The sequence below is a fragment of the Eucalyptus grandis genome, chromosome 11 (genome assembly GCF_016545825.1).
Source record: "Eucalyptus grandis isolate ANBG69807.140 chromosome 11, ASM1654582v1, whole genome shotgun sequence".
Classification (NCBI taxonomy): Eukaryota; Viridiplantae; Streptophyta; class Magnoliopsida; order Myrtales; family Myrtaceae; genus Eucalyptus; species Eucalyptus grandis.
The window spans coordinates 47,031,590-47,054,216 of NC_052622.1; the positions used below are offsets into that span (position 1 = coordinate 47,031,590).

Genomic DNA, 22,627 nt, shown 5'->3' on the forward strand with positions numbered 1-22,627 from the left:
GTATACTATGTTTTCTTTACACTTTGAAAGATATATGAGATAATCATAACCGTCTAAACATATTGCTTGTAATATATTTAGTGCATTCTTAGCAAACATCACAGGTCTCACAGTTTTTATAGCATAATTCATAATTGCTTCTCTACACACTTTAACATTGTTAAAGCGTATTACCAACTTGAAGATAGGATCCTTTATAACCAAGTCACATTGAACTTGTTGTGTTTACTCAAACTAACTACCCATATTTAGGAAATCTACATTGTCAAATAATGTATCTACATCTATGTTGAATCTTCACATTCTCTATATCGTATATTTATTCTATATAACTTATTAAGATCAATAATAGTAAATCATTTTCTATAACATCCTCAACACATCTCCCATTAAACATGGCATAGTTCACTTCTTCATATCCTTCGCCTAATGCAAATTCAAGAAAAAAAGTCAATATATTAGAGTCGTCTATATAAATTCAATAAAATCACACCAACTTAATTATGTACACTGATAAACACAAGCTACAATTACAACATATTAAAATATATTGGGAGGTGTCATTCGAACTTGTGGAGTCATTAAACTAGTAAAATTTGAAATATTTCATATCTCATACACAAAATCCATTTTCACTTTTATAAATGTCAATTTAATGTCTTTACACCAGTCTAGATTGATAATCACCATTGCCCTGTTTTAATACATGTTAATAACATGATTAATCAACTTTAAACTAATAAATTTCATTTACAATTTGTCTAATTCTATAATGAGAAATTAAAATAGTAATGAAATCAATTAAATTCAATCATTGTAGACTTTTTATAAGTTTTAAAACTTTTATTTGAATTAAGAAATGACACAACCAAATTAGTACCTAATACATATCAGATTTTTTCCATCACCAAATTGAGTTTAATTGAAGAGAACTGACAATACACAAGAAATGAATAATTATTAACAAACGAGATTCATGTAGAGACTATGTAATAAATTGAATAAGGAAAAAAATGGTTCATGCAATAAGCAACAAAATATAAGGTAGTAAAGTGATTGTTAATGACATCATATATGTAAATAACAAAATGAAATTATTAAATAATTGGCAAACATAGACCATGAATGATATGATATGTATGGACCACGATGATAGCAAATACAATTAGAAAATATATAATAAATACAACTTGTTATTAGAAAATGAAATGTACTACTATCAATGTTGTATTTCACGACATACTCATACATGTTACTTAATAAATGTAAGTCTTGGTTGAACAAAGTACTAGTTGAACCAACTTAGGAAACTAATTGTTCAAACAAAATAAATTAGAGGATTTAAGGATATTAAGATTTCGAATTAGAGCTCAATTTCAAAAAACTAACAATGGCCGAATTAGGGAAGCAAAATGAAAAACACAATCGAAATAATTTTTGAATTGGGAAATGAATGTTTTACGTGAACTATAAGAAAAGTTTTTAATTTGAGTTTCTTACAAAATCATTCACCCTTTAATTGTCATCAATATTGCCATTTGATTCACATCACTATCTAGTTATAAGCCACCAATACCCACTGATGCTGGCTCTACAACACTTCTTGCTTAGTAGATTGGAGAAGAGAACACTAATATTGAGATTTTTAATTTTAGACTCTTTTTTTTAATAAAAATACTTTTAAACCAAATGCCCTTATTTCAATCAATGGAAATATCATATGCTCACTGATTGGCGAAAATTTTTGCCAACCAGCATGTTTTGTCCTTTATTTGAGACTAATTTAGACACTTCGGGTATTTATTAGAAGCAATATTTACTTTAAGCCATCTTTTGAGAAAATAAGAGCACTTCAGACTCTTATTTAGAATTTTCCATATCTATAACTTGCTTGACTATGGCCTCAAAGCCATCAAGGTTCAATGATGATCAACTCTTATTAACTTAAAGCATGGAGTGCATATGCAAGCGCACAATCTGAATCTCCAAGTGTAAAAGCGATATCATTATTATTGAAAATGAAAGCCCATCATCCGATCAAATCAGCCTCTCCTTTTTTATGCTACTAATTATCCAGTTAAACCAATAATGGTATTCACAATCTTCAATTGCTCATGTGATTCCCATGGACTTGAAGTAGGTTGGTCACCTTGAGAAGTTAACGAAGCATCAATATAGGGAAAAATTCCACCATAGTTGTTTATGAATTAGATTCATGTTTGCTCATTGAATGTCTTAGTAAACAATTGAACGAGGCATCAATGAGGTCGAATCATCCATGATTGACAAGTTATTGTTGTTGACGAAAGGCATAATGCTTCAATGTTCATCAATCTTGTGGTGTATAACGACATAATGTGAGAATGATAATGGATAATCTAAAGTGGGAATGAGGATAAATAATCCAAAGTGGGAGCCTCATGGTTGTTGGTGAAAGGTAGTGTTTACTTGTTGATTAATTTCCTCGTTTTGAACAACCGTATCATCATCCACAGTGAACACATCATTGTTGTCAACAAAGTCCATTATGTTTTCTTGTTGACCTATTGTAGAACAATTGTCAAAGGCGGCAATAAGGTTGAATGACACAAAATCGAAGCGTTGTGATTGTTGATGAAAAGGACGGTCTTTACTCGATCATCAATCTCCTAAGGGCAATTGTCCAAGGTGGCAATAAGATAGAATCATCCACATTGGTCACATCGTAATGACAGTTAATAAAAGGCTTCGTTTTTGCTTATCAAATGATTTCCAAGTGAATAATTATAGAAGGTGTCAATGAACAAGAATCATCCATGGTGTATGAGAAAATATCACGAAGAAAGACATTACATTTGTTCATTCATCAATTTCCTAATGATACACCATTATAAAAACCGATGACAAGGTTAATCCATCCATGGTGGAGCATCATGGTTCTAAATGAATGGCATTTTATTTGTTTGTTAATCAATCTTCTGATGGTGAAAAGTAATAGAAAGTAGTAATGAGCTTGAATCAACCTTAAGGGCAACTGTAGCAACGGAATTGTTATCGATTAAGCTATCATCTTCACTTGTCGAGCTCTTGAAGATCAAATGACATTACATTATATTAAATAATGAATTTTCTATTTTTATATTCATTTGGTGTGTCATTATTTCTAATTGCACATGATACAAAACTATTTTGCTGCATTAAATTGGCAAAGAAAAATATAGGTATGACAAATAAAAATGGAACTAAACAATAATAGCATAGGATTTTATAATCCGTCTCATGTGAGAAAAAGGGACATGTAGGTGTCACGGTCTAAATCATGATGGATCGAGGGATAATCTAGGATAATTGGGCAAGCCTTAAATCTTCTAAGAACCTAGGGTTTCTTACTCTAGAATATTCTTGAGGACAATATGGGAAATGTAGATTATATTCTTAGATATTCTTGTATTAAATTTAGATAGTTGGTAAATGGGGAAATAGAATTTTTCACTGTTGGATTAAGGGGAGATCTATGACCATAATCAAAAGAATACTTATATATAGTTGTCCCATTCTCCTTATTTGTATTATCTCATAAGTAATAGAAATTCAAAAGCTCTCTCTCTCTCTCTCTCTCTCTCTCTACGAGTTTCTCCATAAGATTCTCATGATTGTGGTAAGTAAGTTGACTTAGGAGGAAATTCACTCTAGATTGATTGGCTTGTGATAAGTGGTATCAAAGTGCAATCAATCCAAGTCATGATGGCAAACCATTCCAAGAACGTGTCCGTCTATGTAGAGGGTCAACAAGGTGAGAAGATCGTTGAGAAATAAGGCGGAAATGCTATTGATCAATAAATCACTAAGGGGAAAAGGAACCATGAGGGTTCAAGGGATATGTTGTCTACATTAGAGGCTCGTTTGGTTAACATGGAAATGGCAAAGGGAGAGGTCTAAGACACATTTGAGGACATGATTAGAGCATCAAAGGGTTGAATTCGGAATGGGGAGCTCTATGTGAATGTATAGGAGCTTGAATCCAGGATAGGAGAACTCTGACAAGAGATGCTAGGCACCTTCAACGCCATAGCGAATGAACTCTAACAATGAGACAATTCCTTTGTAGTGTTGGTCAAAGCCATGCACACGAAAACAATCAAGTTCAAGGTGGAGATCACCTAATTGAAGGATGCACACGCAAGTGGAGTGAGTGCTATGCAAGCTAGTCCATGACTAAATGCCCATAAGCCGAAGAATTCAAGGGCTCAAGTGTGGTTAAAGATGTGGACAACTTCCCAGAATACATGGAATAATACTTCCAAGCAACAAGAGTTACTAACAAAGCATTTTGGATAATTATTATAACCATGGATATGATTGAAATGCTTTATTATGGTGGCAACGTATGCATGATTATAGAAGTGGCGAACCAATCACAACTTAGGAAACATGTCTCGAGGTGTTATGTTGACAATATAACCCCGCATATGCAAATAAGGAGGCTTGAGACAAACTTCGTCAATTGAAATAAAGAGGTAGAGTCTGAGAGTGTGTGAAAGAATTTTCGTTGTTGAACCTACAAATCTCTTCCATGAATGGATGGAAGATTATCCAATTCATGAATGTTCTCAAATGATGGATGGGTCAAGTTGAAATGGCATAGTGCGAAAGACTTCTTAATGGTCATGCCCATAGTTAAGACACTCAAGTAATACAAGTCAAGTTCAGGGGATAAGTTAGCCTCTCGACTTAAGAACAAAGGTGTTGGTGGAGGAGATGACAACAAATTTCACTGCCCGAGTGGAGACAAGTCACCAATACCCCTTGCGATGGGGCGCATGAAGCTTGTGATAGACCAACACGACATGACTCGTGATGCTTGGCAATGCAAATCTCTAAGAGAGGAAAGAGAGGAAAGATAACTCACTCAGGAAATTTGAACATTGAGAATTCACAAGTGAAGAGAGTGACATCACAATGGAAATATCCCAAGTCCTCAATTCTTTTTAATGCCTTGCGAACTGTCGAAGAAGATACTGCCTTGAGTAAGGTGGATCACTATATCAAGCTAGTGCTCGATGCTCGATCACCTGCTATGGCACTTTATCAAACTCCTAAAGGTGGGGGAATTGCAGAAATAACCTAAGGAGTTGCTTAATGTCAGCTACATCTACCCTTTAAAGGCACCATTTGGCACCCCGGTCCTATTCGAAAAAAAATATGATGGGTCACTTGTATGTGTATCGACCACCAAGCGTTGAACAACCTGACAATAAGAATAAGTAGCCAATCCCATTTATTGTCATTGCTCAACCAACGTGGTGGTGCACATTGGTTCACAAAGCTTGATTTGCAGTCAAGGTACTACTGAGTGTAGGATTGCTGAGGGGGACGAGCCTAAGATTGCTTGTATAACACAATATGGCTCCTATCAATTCCTTATCATGCCATTCAGTTTGATCAATGCGCGGCAACATTTTACAAACCAATAATTAAGATACTCCACACATTGCTTAATCATTTTGTTGGGGTTTGCATGGATGACAATGTGGTTTACAATCGAACACTCAAGGAGCACATTGAGCACGCAAATATATTTGTCAAATATTGCAAAAGAATTGAGCACTTAAACAAAAAATATGCGTTCACACAATGGGAGGTACCGTCTTTTAGTGCACTTCAATGGGGGTGGATCAGTGCACATGGATCCGATAAATATTCGGGCTATCTTGGAGTGGGAGTTGTCAATCAAGGTAATAGAGCTACAATTGTTCGCTGGTCTCACTAGCTACTATCGGCAGTTCATCCAAAACTACTCGAGCATCAATGTGCCATTCATGGATTTGCTAGAAAAGGGGAAGGCCATGGGAGTGAACTAATCAATGTCAAGAGATGTTTGATTGGATTGCAATGTTTGAGGAGCCTATGTTTGGCCCCACATTAATTTTCCAAATCATACGAGGTAGAGACAGGGGCCTTCGATTATGCTATTCGGAGTGTACTTATGCAAAAAGGACACTCGATGGTATTCGAATCAATGAAGTTGAATGATACTCGATGGTACACAATCAAAGAGAAGAAGATGATGGTAGTGATGCATTACCTTCATACATGGCGACACTATCTCTCAGCTTTCGTTGTGCAAACATAGAAGTAGCTAAGCTTAAAGTAAGCCCGTTGGTAAAACTTCTTTGCTGAATTCGATTATGTGTAAAAAAAAGTAAGTCTAAGAAAGCTAATTCTGTGGTTGAAGCACTTGGCCAAAAAGATGGAGCTAGCAACCATCAATTGACCCGAGTGTTCATAGACCGAGCGAATCAAGAAGGGACTACAACATGACTCAATTGCTAAAAGCCCTTCTTTTTGTGAAGATGACTTGTACATCAAGGATCAACAACTAAGCATATCTCTTGGTGGAAAGTTACAAAAGGAGGTATTATGCAAGTACCATAATTCTAAGTGAGTGCATCATCCAAGGGTCCACTGCACGTTAGCTCTTGTAAAGAATGGGTACTTTGGCCTCACTACGTGACGATGTCGAAGCACATGCAAAAATATGTCTAGCATGTCAACAAGACAAATTGGAGCAACAGTTACCAACAAAGTTTCTTGAATCACTTCTCATCTTCAAGTGTCCATGGGAGAGTTTTTTTTTTTTTGTGGATTTCATTGTAAATTTTCCCAAGTCCGCAAGGCGTCAGACTCTCATGGTCGCGGTGAATTCTCTAAATACGCGACACTCATGCCAACTACAAAGGATTGCTCGACCAAAGTGGTGGCTTAGCTGTTTTTAAACATATTGTCAAGTATTGGAACGTACCGCAAATAATCATGAGCGATCACAATCATCGGTTCATAGAGAGATTATTAAATAAGTTAAAGTTGCTAGAATTAGACCTCAACTTCCATGAGTCTACATCCCTCAAGCAATGGCCAAATGAAGAGGTGAATACACTTTTAGAGTTGTACCTCCGACATTATGTGAGCATAATGCAAAAAGATTGGGCGAAATTAATCAATGGAGCCCAATTCTCTTATAATTTGTAGCATAGTCAGTCCACAAGCCAGAGTCTTTTTGAGAACTACTCACTCCGAGTATGATTGTAACGGGCTATTAAGAGAGTAGCCCATCCATTTACTAGTTCGCTAAGGACTAATGTGAACAAGTGGACTTAGCACGAACTTGCAATATAAAGTCGTGAAGTGCATGAAAAAATGGGCCAACAAGAAGCGACAACATGTGGAGTACCAAGTTGGGGACCTGATATTGGCCAAGCTACACTTAGTTCTTCAATATTGAGACATTCACAAGGGTTTGATTTGTCGTTACAAAGGGCCGTTCTCAAGGGTTGTAGTGAATTGGAAATGTGGTATACAAACTAGAGCTCCTGCCAAAGTTAAAGGTACATTGATGTCCTGTGTGAGTATACTTAAATCATTGCATCCAAATGAAGAGGATTCAACTGAAGAGAGTCACAACATGCACCTCTCAAGGTGAAAACAAAATGGTTAGTCAAGTCATACGAAAGTGGTATTGTGCACCAAAGTGAGAACAAGGGTCTACTAAAGAGTAAAGCAAGCTAAGAACCTACAAAAGCCCTCTAGCAATTCTGGAAGCATATTGATGCCTTTCATGCCGTAGATGCGACGAGGGCATTACCAGATTAGGTAAGAAGAATGTCACGGTTTAGAGATTTTCAAAACATGATAGATTAAGGAATGATCCAATATGATCGAAAAAGCCTTGAAATTTTTAAGTACCTAGAATTTCTTAAGTACTTTAAAATATTCTTGAAGGTGATAAGAGAAATGTACCTATATTCTAGGGGTGTTTTTTTTTAAGGGCATTCTTGTTTTAAATGCGAATAATTAATAGATTAGTAGTTACATTTAGGGTTAATACCCTGAAAAACCCCAAACTGGTACGTTTGTGACAAATTTATCTCAAACTAATTTTTTGACCACAAAAAATCCTAAACCGATAGACATTTGACAAATTTACCCCAAACTAGTATACTTGTGACAAATTTACTTTATGCTAGTTTCTGTTAAATTTTACTGTTAAATTACTAAATTAAATGACATGTGACAGTTGACTAATATATTAGTTTGGGATTTTACTCTTCATTTGTCACAATTATATAATTTTTATAATTTTTATGGTACTAATTCAATTTAACATAAAGTATATTTATTATAAATGTATAAGTTTAGGATTTTTTACTGTTGAATAAATTAGGTTGGGGTAAATTTGGCACAAACATATTAATTTGGAATTTTTTATGGTCAATTGAGGTAAATTTATCATAGGTGTACCGGTTTGAGATTTTTCATAATAAAAAAATTAGTTTGAAATTGGTCACCTGTGTACCAGTTTGGGGTTTTTCAGGATATTAACCCTTACATCTATCTATCTATCCAGTAAAGAAATCTATTTCATTTTAATACTATGAAAATGTGGATAAGGAAAAGGCTACAAATTTTACTTTTGCAGTACAACTTTTGTGTTTTTATCTACATTTCAGGCATTTGAGCTAAAACTAGAATAAATACACATTTCTATATATTAGAACTTGATATAGTATATTTCCATCCAAATAATATATAAATATATATATGCGCGCATATGTACATATGCCTTTGCAATCATCTCTTGATTTAGAAAATTTAATATCTGTGTTAGGGCAAGATGTACATGATAATTAGTCATTGTAGTGGCTAAGTTAAGATACACATAGTTCAACGCGTCAAACATTTGAATATTTTGTTCCTTAACTTCATATATCAATCTGGTTTATTTATTTCGACAATAAGAATAACTTTTCTTATTAGTGATCATTACTTCTAATGACAAAAGGCATCGCTAATCTCGATAATAATCATCATTAGTACCAACTAATGATACCGGCCGATCGAAGCCCTTAGCCGGTTCCGGCCCAACGGAAGAACCGCGATTCAAGCTTTCGTGGGGCCCAGCAAGACCACCGAAGGCCCAATCATCCCCGACTCGGCCCTCGCACCCGCGACTCAGTGACTCGGTCGTTTCCCACTTCAAATTTCGGGGAGCCGGAGCGACCTGAGTCAAAAGAGATGCGGCGGCGGCGGCTGCGGCGGCGGCGAAACATTTTGCCGGAAAATCCGGTCTCCGACCGGAGCTTCTCAGGTGCCCTCACGTCGCTCTTCGCCTCGACAACCCTCGCTCTCTCTTTCTCTCTCTTTCTCTCACGTTGTTGCGGTGAACCTGAACAATGGCAGCCGACGAGGAGGACATCGACGGCGACCTGTCGGATGACTGCGCCTCGTTGGACGCGCGCGCCGGGAGAGAGGTAAGCGCTCGGCTCTCTGTCGGATCGTTCGTTCGTTTCGATGGATTGCGTCCGGCGTGATCCTTATGCTCGGCCGCTTCTGGTCGCTCTGTCCGGGAAAATACGGAACGAGCGTTCATGCTTCTAAGCCTGTGTGCGAGGATGCTGCTGCCGCCTCTCGAATTCAACTCGGTTTTTTGAGATACCGAATGCGCATGGATCGTCTGTTCTGACTGTGTATTTTGTGTTTTTACTTAGGACGGACTGCAAATTCTGTCTCAGCTGGAAAAACTTAGAGGTATATGCATTTCTGGTTCTTTTTCCTTTTCCCTTGAAATTGTCGTTTTCACTTTGAATCGATATGTTTGTCGACGATCACTGTGTATTTTTTAATTCGTTGTGAAGAATATCGATGTTGATATTTCCTTAATAATCGACCTATGATCTGGCAAGTGATGCTGCTACTGTTACCCTAGTGTTCACATTAACTGTTCTCTATCACTGAATTTTCAAATATCTGCAATTTGAACAGATGCAGGAGAAACTTCTGTTGTTTCGAGCTCGGTTAAACAATTTGAGGCAGGTGTTAAAGGTTTCTCTAGATTATGTTTTCAGCTTATTTTTGCTCAGTATAATTAATTTTATTGTTAATTGTGAAACTTGTTCAATTAGGAGCAAGCTGAGTTCCCTCTGGAGGATGAAGTTGAAGTTCCTGATTTTGGCAATGACCGCCGCTTCATCTGCTCTCCGAAGAGTGAATTCATGTGCTGCACTGCAGATGATGATGAAGTGATATCTGATGATGAGGTACATCAAGAATTAGGTCAGCCCTTTACTTGGCTATGGCATACCTGCCCTTGTATATTGTCATGCATTATCTAAGCCTCATTTGCTTTATTGTACCTTGCTCAGGAAAGTAGCCCTCTTGCTAACCTTTCCATTCCATCGAGTTATAGAAAGATTGAGGAAGTTGGCTTTCATGCCTCCAAAACAAAAGCAAAGGAATTGGCAACACTCTCTGTGGTAGTCAAAGATGTTGGAGAATCAGTCCAGTCTATTCAAAGTACTTCATGTTCATTGAGACATGCTAGCCACTCTAGAGCAAACCACTGTTCCAAAGGTTACATAACTTTGGAGGTTTTAATTGTATATGTTTTGTTCTGTTTTTGTGCCTTTCTGAAATTTCCTTCTGTAGCTTTATGTACATTGCCATCAGGCAACTACAAACTTGCTTCATTAGGGTTTAGAATTTCTATATCCAATGGAAAACAACTTATGCATCTCAGTTCTTTAAAGTTCCAACTTGGACACGGAGAGTTTTCTATGCTTATAGAACTAAAGTAGACTTGACGTCACACAATAATGGTGTAGGTTGTTATAGAGAGTTCAATTCTTGATGACACGAATCGTATGCTCTTTCAAGAAAATCATCTTGGTGATTTATTCTGAGGTCAAAATTGACAGAGTACATAAGTATGAGTTATATTTTACTTGGGATTACGTGCTTTTTCCTATACTCTTCTGTGACTTCGACCTTACAATTTAGTTGATTTAGATTTTATACCTACTCCATCTCTCTATCCGAGAGTTTGTGGTGATTAAATCAAATTTCTTACTTTTGACTGAACTATTCAAATTGAATCTTGCAATATAATTTACAGTTTGCCTATGTCATGATTTATATTTCTCTGTAAGTTCCTTGTTTGCCTCCCTTTAATCACCAAACTTTGTCCTTGAAAACTGAGAAATCAGCAATATAGGTATGAAATTTGACCATTTGATTTTTGTCAGTCATTAGGTAGCTAGCTTTATTTCTCGGAGACTAAACTTCGTTTGGATTGGTTGGATAGTTATTGATAATCTAAGCCTAATTACAGCACTTGGGTTTAATTACCTTTGAAACTGCACATTGACTTGTCTAGGGGGATTGCCTGTGATGACTAGTTTCCTACTTTTGTTTGACTCTTTCCTTTCCTTCTTGAATTTCTTGCTTGGTTCCGTTGCATCCTATAGCATGTTATCTACTTCTCACCCATTGTCACCTCTTTGAAGTCTGCTGTATTTTTTTCTCCATGGATCTGCATGGCATGATCTGCGGTTGAATATGTCAACTAACTGCAACAGCTTCCAAAGGCAAAGCCAAGGCAAAATTTTCATTTGGCTTTCACCGCAAGGATGAACACTTGTCCTGTATTCCAAGGGCTGAAATTAGGGGGTTACAAAAAGTGTGTGAACAGCCTGAAATACATGAAGATGTAAAGGGAATAGAGCCGGGCTATCAAGCGGTAGATGCCTCTGATGATTTCGATCAAGAAGAAAAGGAAGATTCAGAGGGCATGCCATCCAATGCGCTAGTTCTTGGACATCGATATGCTAAGCATTCTATGGCTGACCTTCTAGATGGACTCCATGACAGCAGTAACCTTCCAAATGAAATGGTTTGCCCTTTCCTTTTTTGAAAATTTTATACCAGCCGGGACAAGTGATTTACTTTTTGATTTACTTTATAATGAAGTCTGGTAGCAAAAGACGGCCTAGGATGGGCTTTGCAAGCAAGAGAAGTACTTTCACTACAGGACAAGGAAAGCCAGACGATGAAGGGGAGATTGAGGCAATGGATAGTAAATCACCTAGTGAAGATGAGGTATTCCTTGACTTTGAATCTTTTTTTCTTTCGTGCTTTTTCCTTGGATACACTAGAGACTGTTTGTATTTTTTCCATCCAGAACAACTTTGATGAGCTGAAGCTTCCTGTAGCATACTGTAAACGACAAAGCATGGCGGATTGCATTCAGCGAGTTTTAGATTCTACCCCTTTGGACAGTGGAAGGGCTCTTATCACAGTTCCAAAGTCACTGGGGTAGTTTTTGGGGACTAAAGTTTTGTTCACACACTTATGGTGGTAAAAGCGGACGGTAGTCCTGACTGCACTTGCCTATCATTCTGCAGCTTTGGACTATTTGGAAGATTGCAACAGGTCATGCAGATTGAAAAGGAGAGTGAGCAGGAATTCTTGAAGAAGCTGCAGGCTGGTACCACTGCAACTTGTGATCTTGTTGCTTTTTTTTCCCTGAAAGCAGCATCTCCTCTAAAATAGAATAAAAGATTAGGCTTAATCAAACAAAAAGATTGGTAAAATTACTGATGGATTAAGAATTTGCTAAAATTGTTTCTTCGTGTCTAGGAGAAGGTGTTTTTTTTCTTTTTGGTGGCCTAATTTTGATTATTTGTCAATTTTTCCTCAGGTATGTCAGGCTTCATTGATGTAATGATCCTGTCGAGAAAGTTGGATGCAAAGCTCACAATTTGTCTTTGCTCTCTGGAACAGAATCAAGAGGTCAAATTGTGATTAAAATCCACTTTAAGGAATATTTATTATCATTTGCATAACTTGCACATCAATCTAAGAGATTTCGGAGGAATCTACATACATGCTTAACTGAAAAGCCTGGCTATTGAGCTTCTCCTTTCTAATAGTAATTATCCAGATTTTATGCCATCTGGTGGACGCCAATTTTAAGTGCAAGAGCTGTTGTCAATGTGTATATTTTTGCTTAATGACTTGGAAAATCATAAATAGATTATGAGGGAAGGTTTTGTTTGTTACTCTGATTCATATTGGAAAAATATGAATTACTGAACTGTAACTGCTTATTCTCATGAAACCGTCTTGCTTTTCCCTTTTTGTGTAAGTACCGATAGTGACGCTATTTTTTTGTGTATAAATTCATGTATGTAAAAATGTGGGCACAATAGGACGTGAATGTTCATTTCCGTGTCTGCAGGGAACCCCATTCCCACATTGTAGTCAGGCAGATCTGACAGGAAGAAAGAGGACTGTTATTTTTAACCCAAGAATTTGCAACGATGTTGATCTCGAAATTGGAAACCTGATCCGCATTTATTCCCCCTGGTAGGTATAGTTGGTTTGAAGTACTGTTCTACTAACATCTGTTCGCCAAAATTCACAGAAAAATATTGCTCGCCGAGATTTCTTTACATCTGGAAATCTTTGTCAGTTATTGTAGTTTTGGACCAGAATTTCCCTTACAAGTTGCTAGTACAAGGATTTATGGTCATTCAGTTACCTTGTATCCTGTAAATATATCTTTATTTCTTGAATTTTGGGTGGAAAAAACACATTCAAAATGCTGTTTTTATTTGAAGTTCTATCAAACGTGGATGTGGGCATGATCTGTGACAGTAGTAAGCGTCCGTTTGTGTTGCTGAAAGTTAATAACTGACCCCAAAGTGCTTTGCAGGAAGGAGGTTCAAGTGATGGGCTATGAGAAGAGCATTATTTTGTCGACGTACTTTTCTCATGTCTCAGTTTGACTTCAGGTCTGACCAAGGAGGTGACAGCAGAACCTTCCCGGGTAGTTCATTTGATTAATCTGTCGACGCTTTCTGTTCATCTTTATGAAGTTGAGGCACAATCAAATGCGAATTCTCCGGTTGCGTAATCCCTTGTATTTGTTTTTTTTTTTTTTTTGGGGGGGTTAAGGGTGCGTTTGGGAACCACTTTTGGGGAAAGCCTTTAGGAAAATGCAAATACCTTTGACTTAAAAGTGTTTTGTAAAATGCAAAGTGTGTTTGGTAAATTATACTTTGAAAGCTCTTTGTGAAGTGCTTTGAGCAAAATAGTGTTTGGGAAATTACACTTGCAAATGGAGTTTTGTGGTAAAAAAAATTATAAAAAAAAAAAATTAAAAAAATGACCGGCAAGGGGCGGCCTTCAACGACCTCCGGCGACCTCGGCGACCACGGATGCAGGTCGCCGGGAGTGTCCGGTCGCGCAGAGGTCGCGCAACCTCGTCGCGCGACCTCCGGCGATCGGATCTGGTCGCGCGGAGGTCGCGCGGAGGTCGCGCGACCTCGCGGCGACCTGTCCGCGACCGGATCCGGTCGCCGCGAGGTCGTGCGACCTCCGCGACCCGGATCCGGTTGCGCAGAGGTCGCGCGGCCGAGGTCGCCGCGACCGGATCCGGTCGCCGCGAGGTCGCCGCGAGGACTGCGACCTCCGGTGACCTGCGACCTCCGGCGGACCCTCGCGGAGGTCGCTCGACCCCGAGGCTCGCGACGTCGGATGGGTCGCGCGGCCCGGCGAGTTCCGTGCGGAGGTCGCGGTGCGGCGGCGACGGTCGCCGAGCGCAACGCCGCGACTCGCGGAGGTCGCCCGACTCTCCGACGAAGGGCGGCGAGGTCGCGGCGTCCCCAGTAGCGGTCGTTCGCCGAAGAAGATGAACAGTGTTCATCTAAGGGCACGCACTTAGGAAAAACCAATAATTCATGAGGACAATTTTGGAAAAAAAAAAAGTGAACAGTGCTCCTCAGCATGCCGAAAATGCTGAAAAGCCCAAGGCAGCCCCCCACCTGCCTTGGGCTTTCAGCCTTAAAAATGCTAGCATTTTGCCTAAGTCCCTTTCAAAGTTTTTTGCCAAACACCATTTTTTGTGCCCAAAGGGCTTTGGACTCCCAAGGGGCTTTGGGAAGTGGTTCCCAAACGCACCCTAAGTCAAGTCTGTCACATCTGATGTGGTGGCACCTATCAAACAATGGGTTCTGCAATTTACATCTAACATAAATGAAAATAGTGTTCGTTTGAAGAGATTTATCTGGACTGAGATTTTCTTACTAGGAATTGACATGAACTTCTTTTTGGATTTCTTTTTTAAATAGGGTCATTATGCTCTATTCGACGCCAATTTATTTGCTAATGCTTAGGAATTGCATTATATGTGTTGGAAATTTATATGCTTTTTGGGTTTTGCAGTGGTGCATCAACTTTTTAAATCCGGCCTAATGTGAGGCATCTGTTAAATAAATTGTCACATCACGTGATTTTGTTGACGTAACTTACCTGTTTAGCAGAATTCAAGTATAATTGACGATGATGAGAGGGAGAGAATGAACTTAGACAATTTTGACAATTCAATATGATTGTGCTAACGTATCATCATCTCGGGAAGACACATTGGACGTTAATGTAAACAGTCAATGACTATTTAACGGTGTTATTAGTCAAGTGGGAAGATGGGAAGATTCCATCCACGATTTTAACTAGTGCTTCCTATTGACTCTCGTTTAAAAAGTTGAGATACTGGATTTAACAAAAGAAAAATTTTGGGTACTAGCGGCATGACCTCGATGAGTGGGCTTTTCCAACTTGTGTGGCCGAAACGTATGCATTGATTGCTGCAGAATTGATTGGATGTGCTAATCCCGCGTTTACTTATGCTTCCAGCAACCCCGCCTTGCAAGGCAACGGATGAGCCCTGTCGGAATGAGTCCAGCACTTGAACTGCGCAGTTCTGGAATGCTCTGGTAAATTACTCCCGCGAGTTTCGTTCTCTTGTCTCTGAACCTGTCTTTTCTCCCCGCTTCCCTTTGGGTGACCTCTTGTACTTCACTTTTTACTCGATGAACGGCTTGCATCTTCCATCGAAACGACGAAGGAAAAACATATTTGACCTCTTGTGCTTCACTTATCACTTGTACGTATTTATGGAAATTACCTATCTGGTTGGCGTGTCCGAAGCGTTGCATCCGATGCCGTGTCTTGCTATCCTGCCCAATTATGTCCTATGTCTGTTTCACCATATAAAAAAGAAGGGCGGAATCATTATAGAATGTGAATGGGAATGGGAACGTAAAGGCGAATGCGATGGTGCGGGGGTTGACACTGGAGACATTAAACAAGGCACTAAGCTTAGAAGCTAAGATCTCGAGGTGGCATTAACTTCGGATACCTTCTCACGTCTTCGGACTAAGTGGGAACGTGTTCTTTTCGTTGTGGTAGTTGGCATCCATCCGATCAATTTGCACTTAAGGTAAGGAAGCAAGAAGCATGCATGGAGCATCTCATCCTCCTCTTTTGCCACGGAAAAATTAAGGACTGACTATATCATCCGACAAAGCAAGCATTTTCTATGGGCTGAGTGAGAGTTGTTTTGGCTATACCGCACTTGACTGTCGTCCATTGTTTTTCGTCATGATTCAATGTTCTAAGGTCGTTCTCCCATGTCTTTTCCTTATTAGAAATAAGGAGTTTCATTAAGATACTTGCTAAGCCAGATAAGATCCTGCTAAATTTCTTATCATAATGCATTTTTTTTCCTTACTATATTCATCACTTCTTTGAAATTGGATGTTTCTCGTTAAGTATACATTATGAGTGCTTGATATGATCTTTAGATAGTATGCTCTCTAAATATCACATCCTCACATTTTATGATTATTAGACCTCCGATGTTTAATCTCAATATGATGGAAAAAGATGGGACTTATGGGTTTGATTGAATGTGAGTGATTCAATGGTCACATAGAATGTGAGTACCTAAGAAACCGTTTGTCTATACTCGAATCATGTGGATTTATATCACGTAAACAGTTAGATTATGTAGGTTTTATGCGAAACTCATTTTATCCAGTCAACAATAACTACAAAATAGATCACGTAATCTTGATTCAAGCAATAATTTTTTCCTTGGATTCGTGGGGCGATTTCCCTTTCCAACAAAGCAGCAGTCCAATCCCTACCACCTTCGTTGGTCCAAAATTCATAACTATGATGTTGTCGGAATTGTGTGAAGAAGAACTCCTTCCAACTAAGGACAATCTTTATCATTAATGATTGTTTCCAATATATTTTTAAAAAATTCTCTTTTGGGGGGGGCATAAAGGGACTTTGTGATTATGCATGTTCGATTCCGAATCATTGCTCTTATTTCTTCTTTCAAATGGACAAACAGAAACGCTGAAAAAGAAAAAGGAAAAAGGAGCTTTTTCCCCAAAACGGCTCGTCGTGGAAGTCAGAGTGATGACGTAATTGCTTGGTGCGGACGCGAACGACACGCGCGCTGCCCTCGCTTCCTTCCCCACGACGCTGTCTCCCCCTAAATCAACGAATCTTGAATTCAATCGAAAATCCCAAAAATTCATCCCGCCATTTTCCTGCGAAATCCTCAAATCGTCCCCGCCCCCTCCCAGATCACCGCGGACATCCCCGGGACAAGACCGTCAATTGGACGAGCAAATCGGGGGCAAAAAAAGAAAAAGAAAAAAAAAATCTGAATCGTTTCTTTTGAAAATTGCGAAGCCACCCCCGGATCTCTTTAAAAGCCCAACCCACCACCACCGCCACCGTCGTCGTCGTCGTCGTCGTCGCCACCGCCGCCTCCATGGCCACGCTCTCCGCCATCTCCTCCCCGCCGTGGCCGAACCCCGGCCGGCCCCCAATTCCGACGACTTCCTCCCCCAATCCGACCCCTCCGATCTCTCCCAGACCGTAGATTCCCTCTCCCTGATCACCGACGACGACCTCCACCACCAAAACCCTAGCCCCGACCCCGACCCCGACCCCGACTCCGCCGTCTCCGCCCCGGCCGGCCCCGCCCCCTCGCCGGCCGCCCCGCCCGCCCTCCCCCGAAGCTCCTCCACGTCTCCTTCAACCAGGACCACACTTGCTTCGCCGCCGGCACCGGCCACGGCTTCCGCATCTACAACTGCGAGCTGTTCCGCGAGATCTTCCGCCGCGACTTCGGCGGGGGCGGGGGCGGGGGCGGCGGCGTCGGGGTGGTGGAGATGCTCTTCCGCTGCAACATCCTCGCCCTCGTCGGCGGCGGCCCGGCCCCTGAGTACGCGCCCAACAAGGTCATGATCTGGGACGACCACCAGTCGCGGTGCATAGGTGACCTCACGTTCCGGGCCGCGGTGCGGTCGGTGCGGCTGCGGCGGGACCGGATAGTGGTGGTCCTGGAGCAGACGGTGTTCGTGTACAACTTCGCGGACATGAAGCTGTTGCACCAGATTGAGACGATCGCCAACCCCAAGGGGCTCTGCGTCGTGTCGCAGACGGCAGGGTCGCTCGTGCTGGTCTGCCCAGGGCTCCAGAAGGGGCAGGTGAGGATCGAGCATTACGCGTCGAAGAGGACGAAATTCGTCATGGCGCACGATTCGCGGATCGCATGCTTCGCGCTCTCTCAGGACGGCAAGTTCCTGGCTACGGCGAGCACGAAAGGGACTCTCATTAGGGTCTTTAATGCGGTTGATGGCACTCTGTTGCAGGAGGTAAGTTGTCTTGATTGAGGAATTAGTCTATTTGGAACTGGAATGTGGTTTGTGCATTTTATTTTAGCTAAATTGAGGTGTCCAATGCCCTTTGTTGAGCTCAGAAACGAGTGAATTGGAAGAACATTTGAATTGTCAGATGACGTACTCCTTTTAAGAGAAAATATTACAGCAAAACATGGGTTTGAAATCTAGAAAGTGACTTTGGTGAATATAATTATTAGGCAGTTTTATGACCAAATTTTAATGGGGGTTATGCATTGAGTAGTGTTTTATTTCTTAGGAGCTGGTTACTGGTATATAACAGCTGTAAACCTCTATTTCTAGTTGTCTTTGCTTAATTTGGTTGGACTACACTGTGTAACTCATGGTTCCATTGGTCTCATAGTGTTGCTAATGCCCATTTATAGTTTGTTATTGTCAATCCCGTTCCATGTGGGTGATTTTTCCTGGACCTTTTTATTTGAGAGTTAGGTTGGATCATCTGGTTTTACGATGCTAACTTGTAAGTTACATTGGTTGTGAGTCCACCATGTTAAGACACCTCGTGTATTGAGGCAAATCAGTTGTTGCTGGTAAGATGTAGTGTTACCTATGTGCTGCTCCTACCATTGACAGCCATGTACTGCCGTTGATCTTCAATTTTTTTTCCCTTACGGGCAGTTGGCTCTAGGTTGAGTCCTTGTTATGTCTTATATCGCGTTGGTCAAATTAAAGAATGTTCAGTTGCATTTACAAAGTTTCCGTTGGCTCAATTTTTTGAATCATTGGACCAGCCCACATGGATTTTTAATGTGTGAAGCCTCTGGACTCCTTTTCAAAGCTTTTTGCATTATAGAAAAGAAGTGCACTTTTGATGCAATTGCACTTGTTGGCAATTTCATTTTGGCCATCACTTGTTGGCATTTCACAGATAGAAATTGGGTTGATGTTGCGACTGCTAATTTTAATTCTTTTTGAGTTAGCTTCTGGATTTTTATTCTTTGTCTATGATGGCGTAAGTTGTCTAATTCATCCTAGTATGGTTTTCATCCAGCATCAAAATTTTCATTATTCTGATAATTAATTATATCGAAATATAAACTTATATTCACATAGCATGTTCTGTTGGGCTTCTTTTTCATTTTCTTAGTTATTTTGATTATTCTCCTGAAAGATTTGAGTGAATACCGTTGTAATTAGTTTTGTCATGATTCTGAAGCATATTAATGATTCCAATCGACAAAAACACATGCAGGTGAGAAGAGGTGCAGATAGAGCGGTAATCCATAGCTTGGCTTTCTCATCAACTGCACAATGGCTAGCAGTTTCAAGTGACAAGGGTACTGTCCATGTTTTTGGCCTTAAAGTCAACTCAGGATCCACAGGCAATGATGCTTCTGGAAGTGCATCCGATTCTAGTTCTGTTGTTACATCGTCAAATTCATCTCGCTCGTTTTTTAGAGGTAAAATTCCTCCTGTTGATGACCAACCCGCATGCTATCACTAAGTTTTAATTCTGTGGTGAATAATCAAGCAGATTGCTACTTGTTCATTTTCTGATGGCTTTGGATATTATATAGCATTCTTGATGATATGTTTGAGCCGAACTGGTGAAACTTGTCCTCCAGAAGATGCTGACTTTATTTATTGATGATCATCATACTTGCAATCTGCTTTTCTCTTCCTTCAACATAGACTCTTGTTGAATATCTTCTATGCAGAAATGATTGAATTTTTAGGGTCATGGATGTCCTAGAAACTTTGATATTGCCAGAGAATACTTGCAATAAGTTGGCTAAACTTTGAGGCTTTTTTAGGCTGATGTTTCTTGCTAAGGTTTATGTAACATTGAAATTCACTCTAATACATCCCATGTGTCATGATAACGAGCAAAATGATGCTCCTCATTTACAGCTTAAGGGTCCAAATGAAGTTTCTCTCAGGTTCAGCTTTTGCTGGAAAGCATAAACGCATTTTAGACACTCATTTCACCTGCTGGCTTTCTACTGTAAAGCATGTGGAGTTGCTATTGAGGGGCTCTGCAAGTCTTAGCATGAGTTGCTTTCTGATCTCACCTCATCAGAAAATGCCATGAGTAAAGTTCTATGGCTGCATTGGTGTGTTAATTGAATCTAGTTGTCATCTGGAGGACGCTGACCAAATAGAATGCATTCACAAGAAGTTTTGGTTCTATGAGATGCCATCTCTGCTCTCATCCCATCATTTCTGTATGTTCTGAGAGTCTTCAGTGAGCAGCAATGTGTAGTTTTCAGTGCCGTAGGTATACTGTATTAGCCAATTGGATTAATGTCATGTCTTTTGTTCATCTGCTCATAATAACTTCGCTTCTTACTGCATTTCAACGGAGTTGGTTTTAAATGTGAATTTCCTTGTGCAGGAGTTTTGCCTAAATATTTTAGCTCAGAGTGGTCTGTGGCTCAGTATCACTTGCGTGAAGGGTCTCCATATATTGTTGCTTTCGGTCATGAGAAGAACACAGTTGTCATTCTTGGGATGGATGGAAGGTATTACCATATTACTGTATAATAGTTGTTTCTGCAGCCTTGCATGAAGAGATGTCATATATTTATAAATAAGTCTGCGCATTGGTTTTTGATCTCCGTGTTCTTCCCCCAGTTTGTAGCTTATCCTTTCTCTGGCACCTCTTTCTATTGAAAAGTGGCAAAGTGTTGCTAGATTCTGCTGCTAGATGACATTGAGCATACCACTAACTACTTTCTTTCATCCATCATCATCGTCTCTCTCTCTCTCTCTACACTCTATGTGAAGGGCCATATATGGATTTGGTTATTAATCAACCTCGGTTGGAATTTGTTTGCAGCTTTTATCGATGTCAATTTGATCAAGTGACTGGTGGAGAGATGACCCAGTTGGAGTACCACAACTTTCTGGAATCCCAAGCCTCGTGATGGTGACTTCTTTCCGGACTTTTTCTCTGCTTTATATTATGTAAGTTTTTGAATGTGTCCCTATATAGAACTTCCTTGTACCTTATGTAGATAGCAGAGTATTGTGTAAAGTTGGCATGTGATCTCACTTTGTCCAGAGAGAAACGATGTAAAGACCCAAAAAAAAAAAAAAAAAAAAAAAAGTGCCACGCTTCCTTAATTTCTTCCCTACTCAAGCAATTCTGGCGGAGCAATAGGAGACGGTCGTGTAATCATCCACAGCATCGTCGCCCGATTCCGAAGAATATGGTTCCAGGGCTTGCGTCCAAGTTGATTCTTTGAAGTGCTCGAGAACGAAACGAAGAGCAGGATTCTGCGAAATCTGCGTTCCTCCCCTTTTGAAATGCGAAAGATGGACACATGCGGGGGGAACAGATAGGTACTGGATTTTGGATTTATGGGACTTGCTTTTGAATTATTCAAAAAGATGCCCCGCCGACATGTTCTGTCGTTCTGAGCACATGTGGTCCACAGCTACAATTTGAAAAAAATGGGATTCAGAAGTCGTCCTCTCGAGCATTTTCTTCGATTTCATATGACTATCTCATGACTTTTTAGACCAGCTTTCGATCTGTCATGCCTGCGATTCGAATTATGTGGACATGTCAGGTCATTCTAGTCTAGTTACGATTTCGTGTTCGAATCGAGCCTTAGGCCTGCGACATCTACATGAGACTCGGGACCATCCCCTTCCCTCTATTTCAACGACTTGAAAGCAATAATTCAATTCGTCCCCCGACCTTACGTTAATGAGGTTTCACACGGCCGTTCGCATTCGACGTGGTGGAAACGCCATCTTCGTTGCGACCCCCGCCTCGAATCTTTCCTTGTTGAAATCCTTTCGTTTCACTCGTGAACTCCGTCAAGATTTCCTTTGTTCTTTCGGTCCGTTAGATCTTCCTTTTTCACGTTTCTACTCCGCATCTTGAAGCGCCGTTTCATTTTCCTCCGCATTTTTCTCACCCCATTTTTATTTTTCTGGCCCAAGAAAAGGTACCCTTTTAATATATATTATTCAAAAAAGAAAGAGGGCAAACTATAAAATAATGCACGTCCCGTTGCATAAACAATCTGCAGTTGTATTATGTCACGTTACGTATCCTCAGACGCCGGTGTCGTGTACGCATTCTGAGGCAAAGGCAATGTCGGATCTCAAGACGATTCGTGAGAGTCTCTAAAAACATCAGATCACCGCACTGAAATTTGTGGTTTGATTTGACTGATCATTTTTTACTCACTCCTCTCTAGAAAAACAAAATGAAAATAAATAATATATATTAAATTATACTGTGAACAGCCTCGGCTCCCTCCATGAATCGAGAATCTGAAAATGTCTCCTCA

General features: G+C 40.0%; 2 protein-coding genes across 6 annotated transcripts; both read left to right on the forward strand.

Moving 5' to 3' along the window:
- Positions 1-8,985: 8,985 nt before the first annotated feature.
- Positions 8,986-15,799, forward strand: LOC104426736. 5 transcript variants are annotated; one of them, XM_010039882.3, is made up of 14 exons: positions 8,987-9,124; positions 9,217-9,287; positions 9,525-9,564; positions 9,799-9,845; positions 9,939-10,073; positions 10,179-10,386; positions 11,391-11,704; positions 11,782-11,910; positions 11,993-12,126; positions 12,216-12,298; positions 12,512-12,603; positions 13,052-13,179; positions 13,529-13,642; positions 15,511-15,799. In XM_010039882.3, the coding sequence occupies exons 1-13, from the start codon at positions 9,052-9,054 to the stop codon at positions 13,599-13,601; spliced, it is 1,527 nt and encodes a 508-aa protein (XP_010038184.2). In that variant the 5' UTR covers positions 8,987-9,051; the 3' UTR covers positions 13,602-13,642; positions 15,511-15,799. The 5 variants fall into 5 exon arrangements, 4 of the variants coding, with proteins under 4 accessions (XP_018721059.2, XP_010038184.2, XP_039161444.1 ...); XM_039305510.1 differs by lacking the exon at positions 15,511-15,799 and having other exon boundaries at positions 9,799-9,849; positions 13,529-13,729; XM_010039881.3 differs by lacking the exon at positions 15,511-15,799 and having other exon boundaries at positions 13,529-13,729.
- LOC104426737 (autophagy-related protein 18a) lies at positions 15,550-21,805 on the forward strand. Its single transcript, XM_010039883.3, has 6 exons — positions 15,550-15,590; positions 16,066-16,096; positions 17,607-18,335; positions 19,573-19,780; positions 20,716-20,842; positions 21,160-21,805. Exons 1-6 carry the CDS (start codon positions 15,550-15,552, stop codon positions 21,245-21,247), a joined length of 1,224 nt encoding a protein of 407 aa, XP_010038185.2. The 3' UTR covers positions 21,248-21,805.
- Positions 21,806-22,627: the final 822 nt, after the last annotated feature.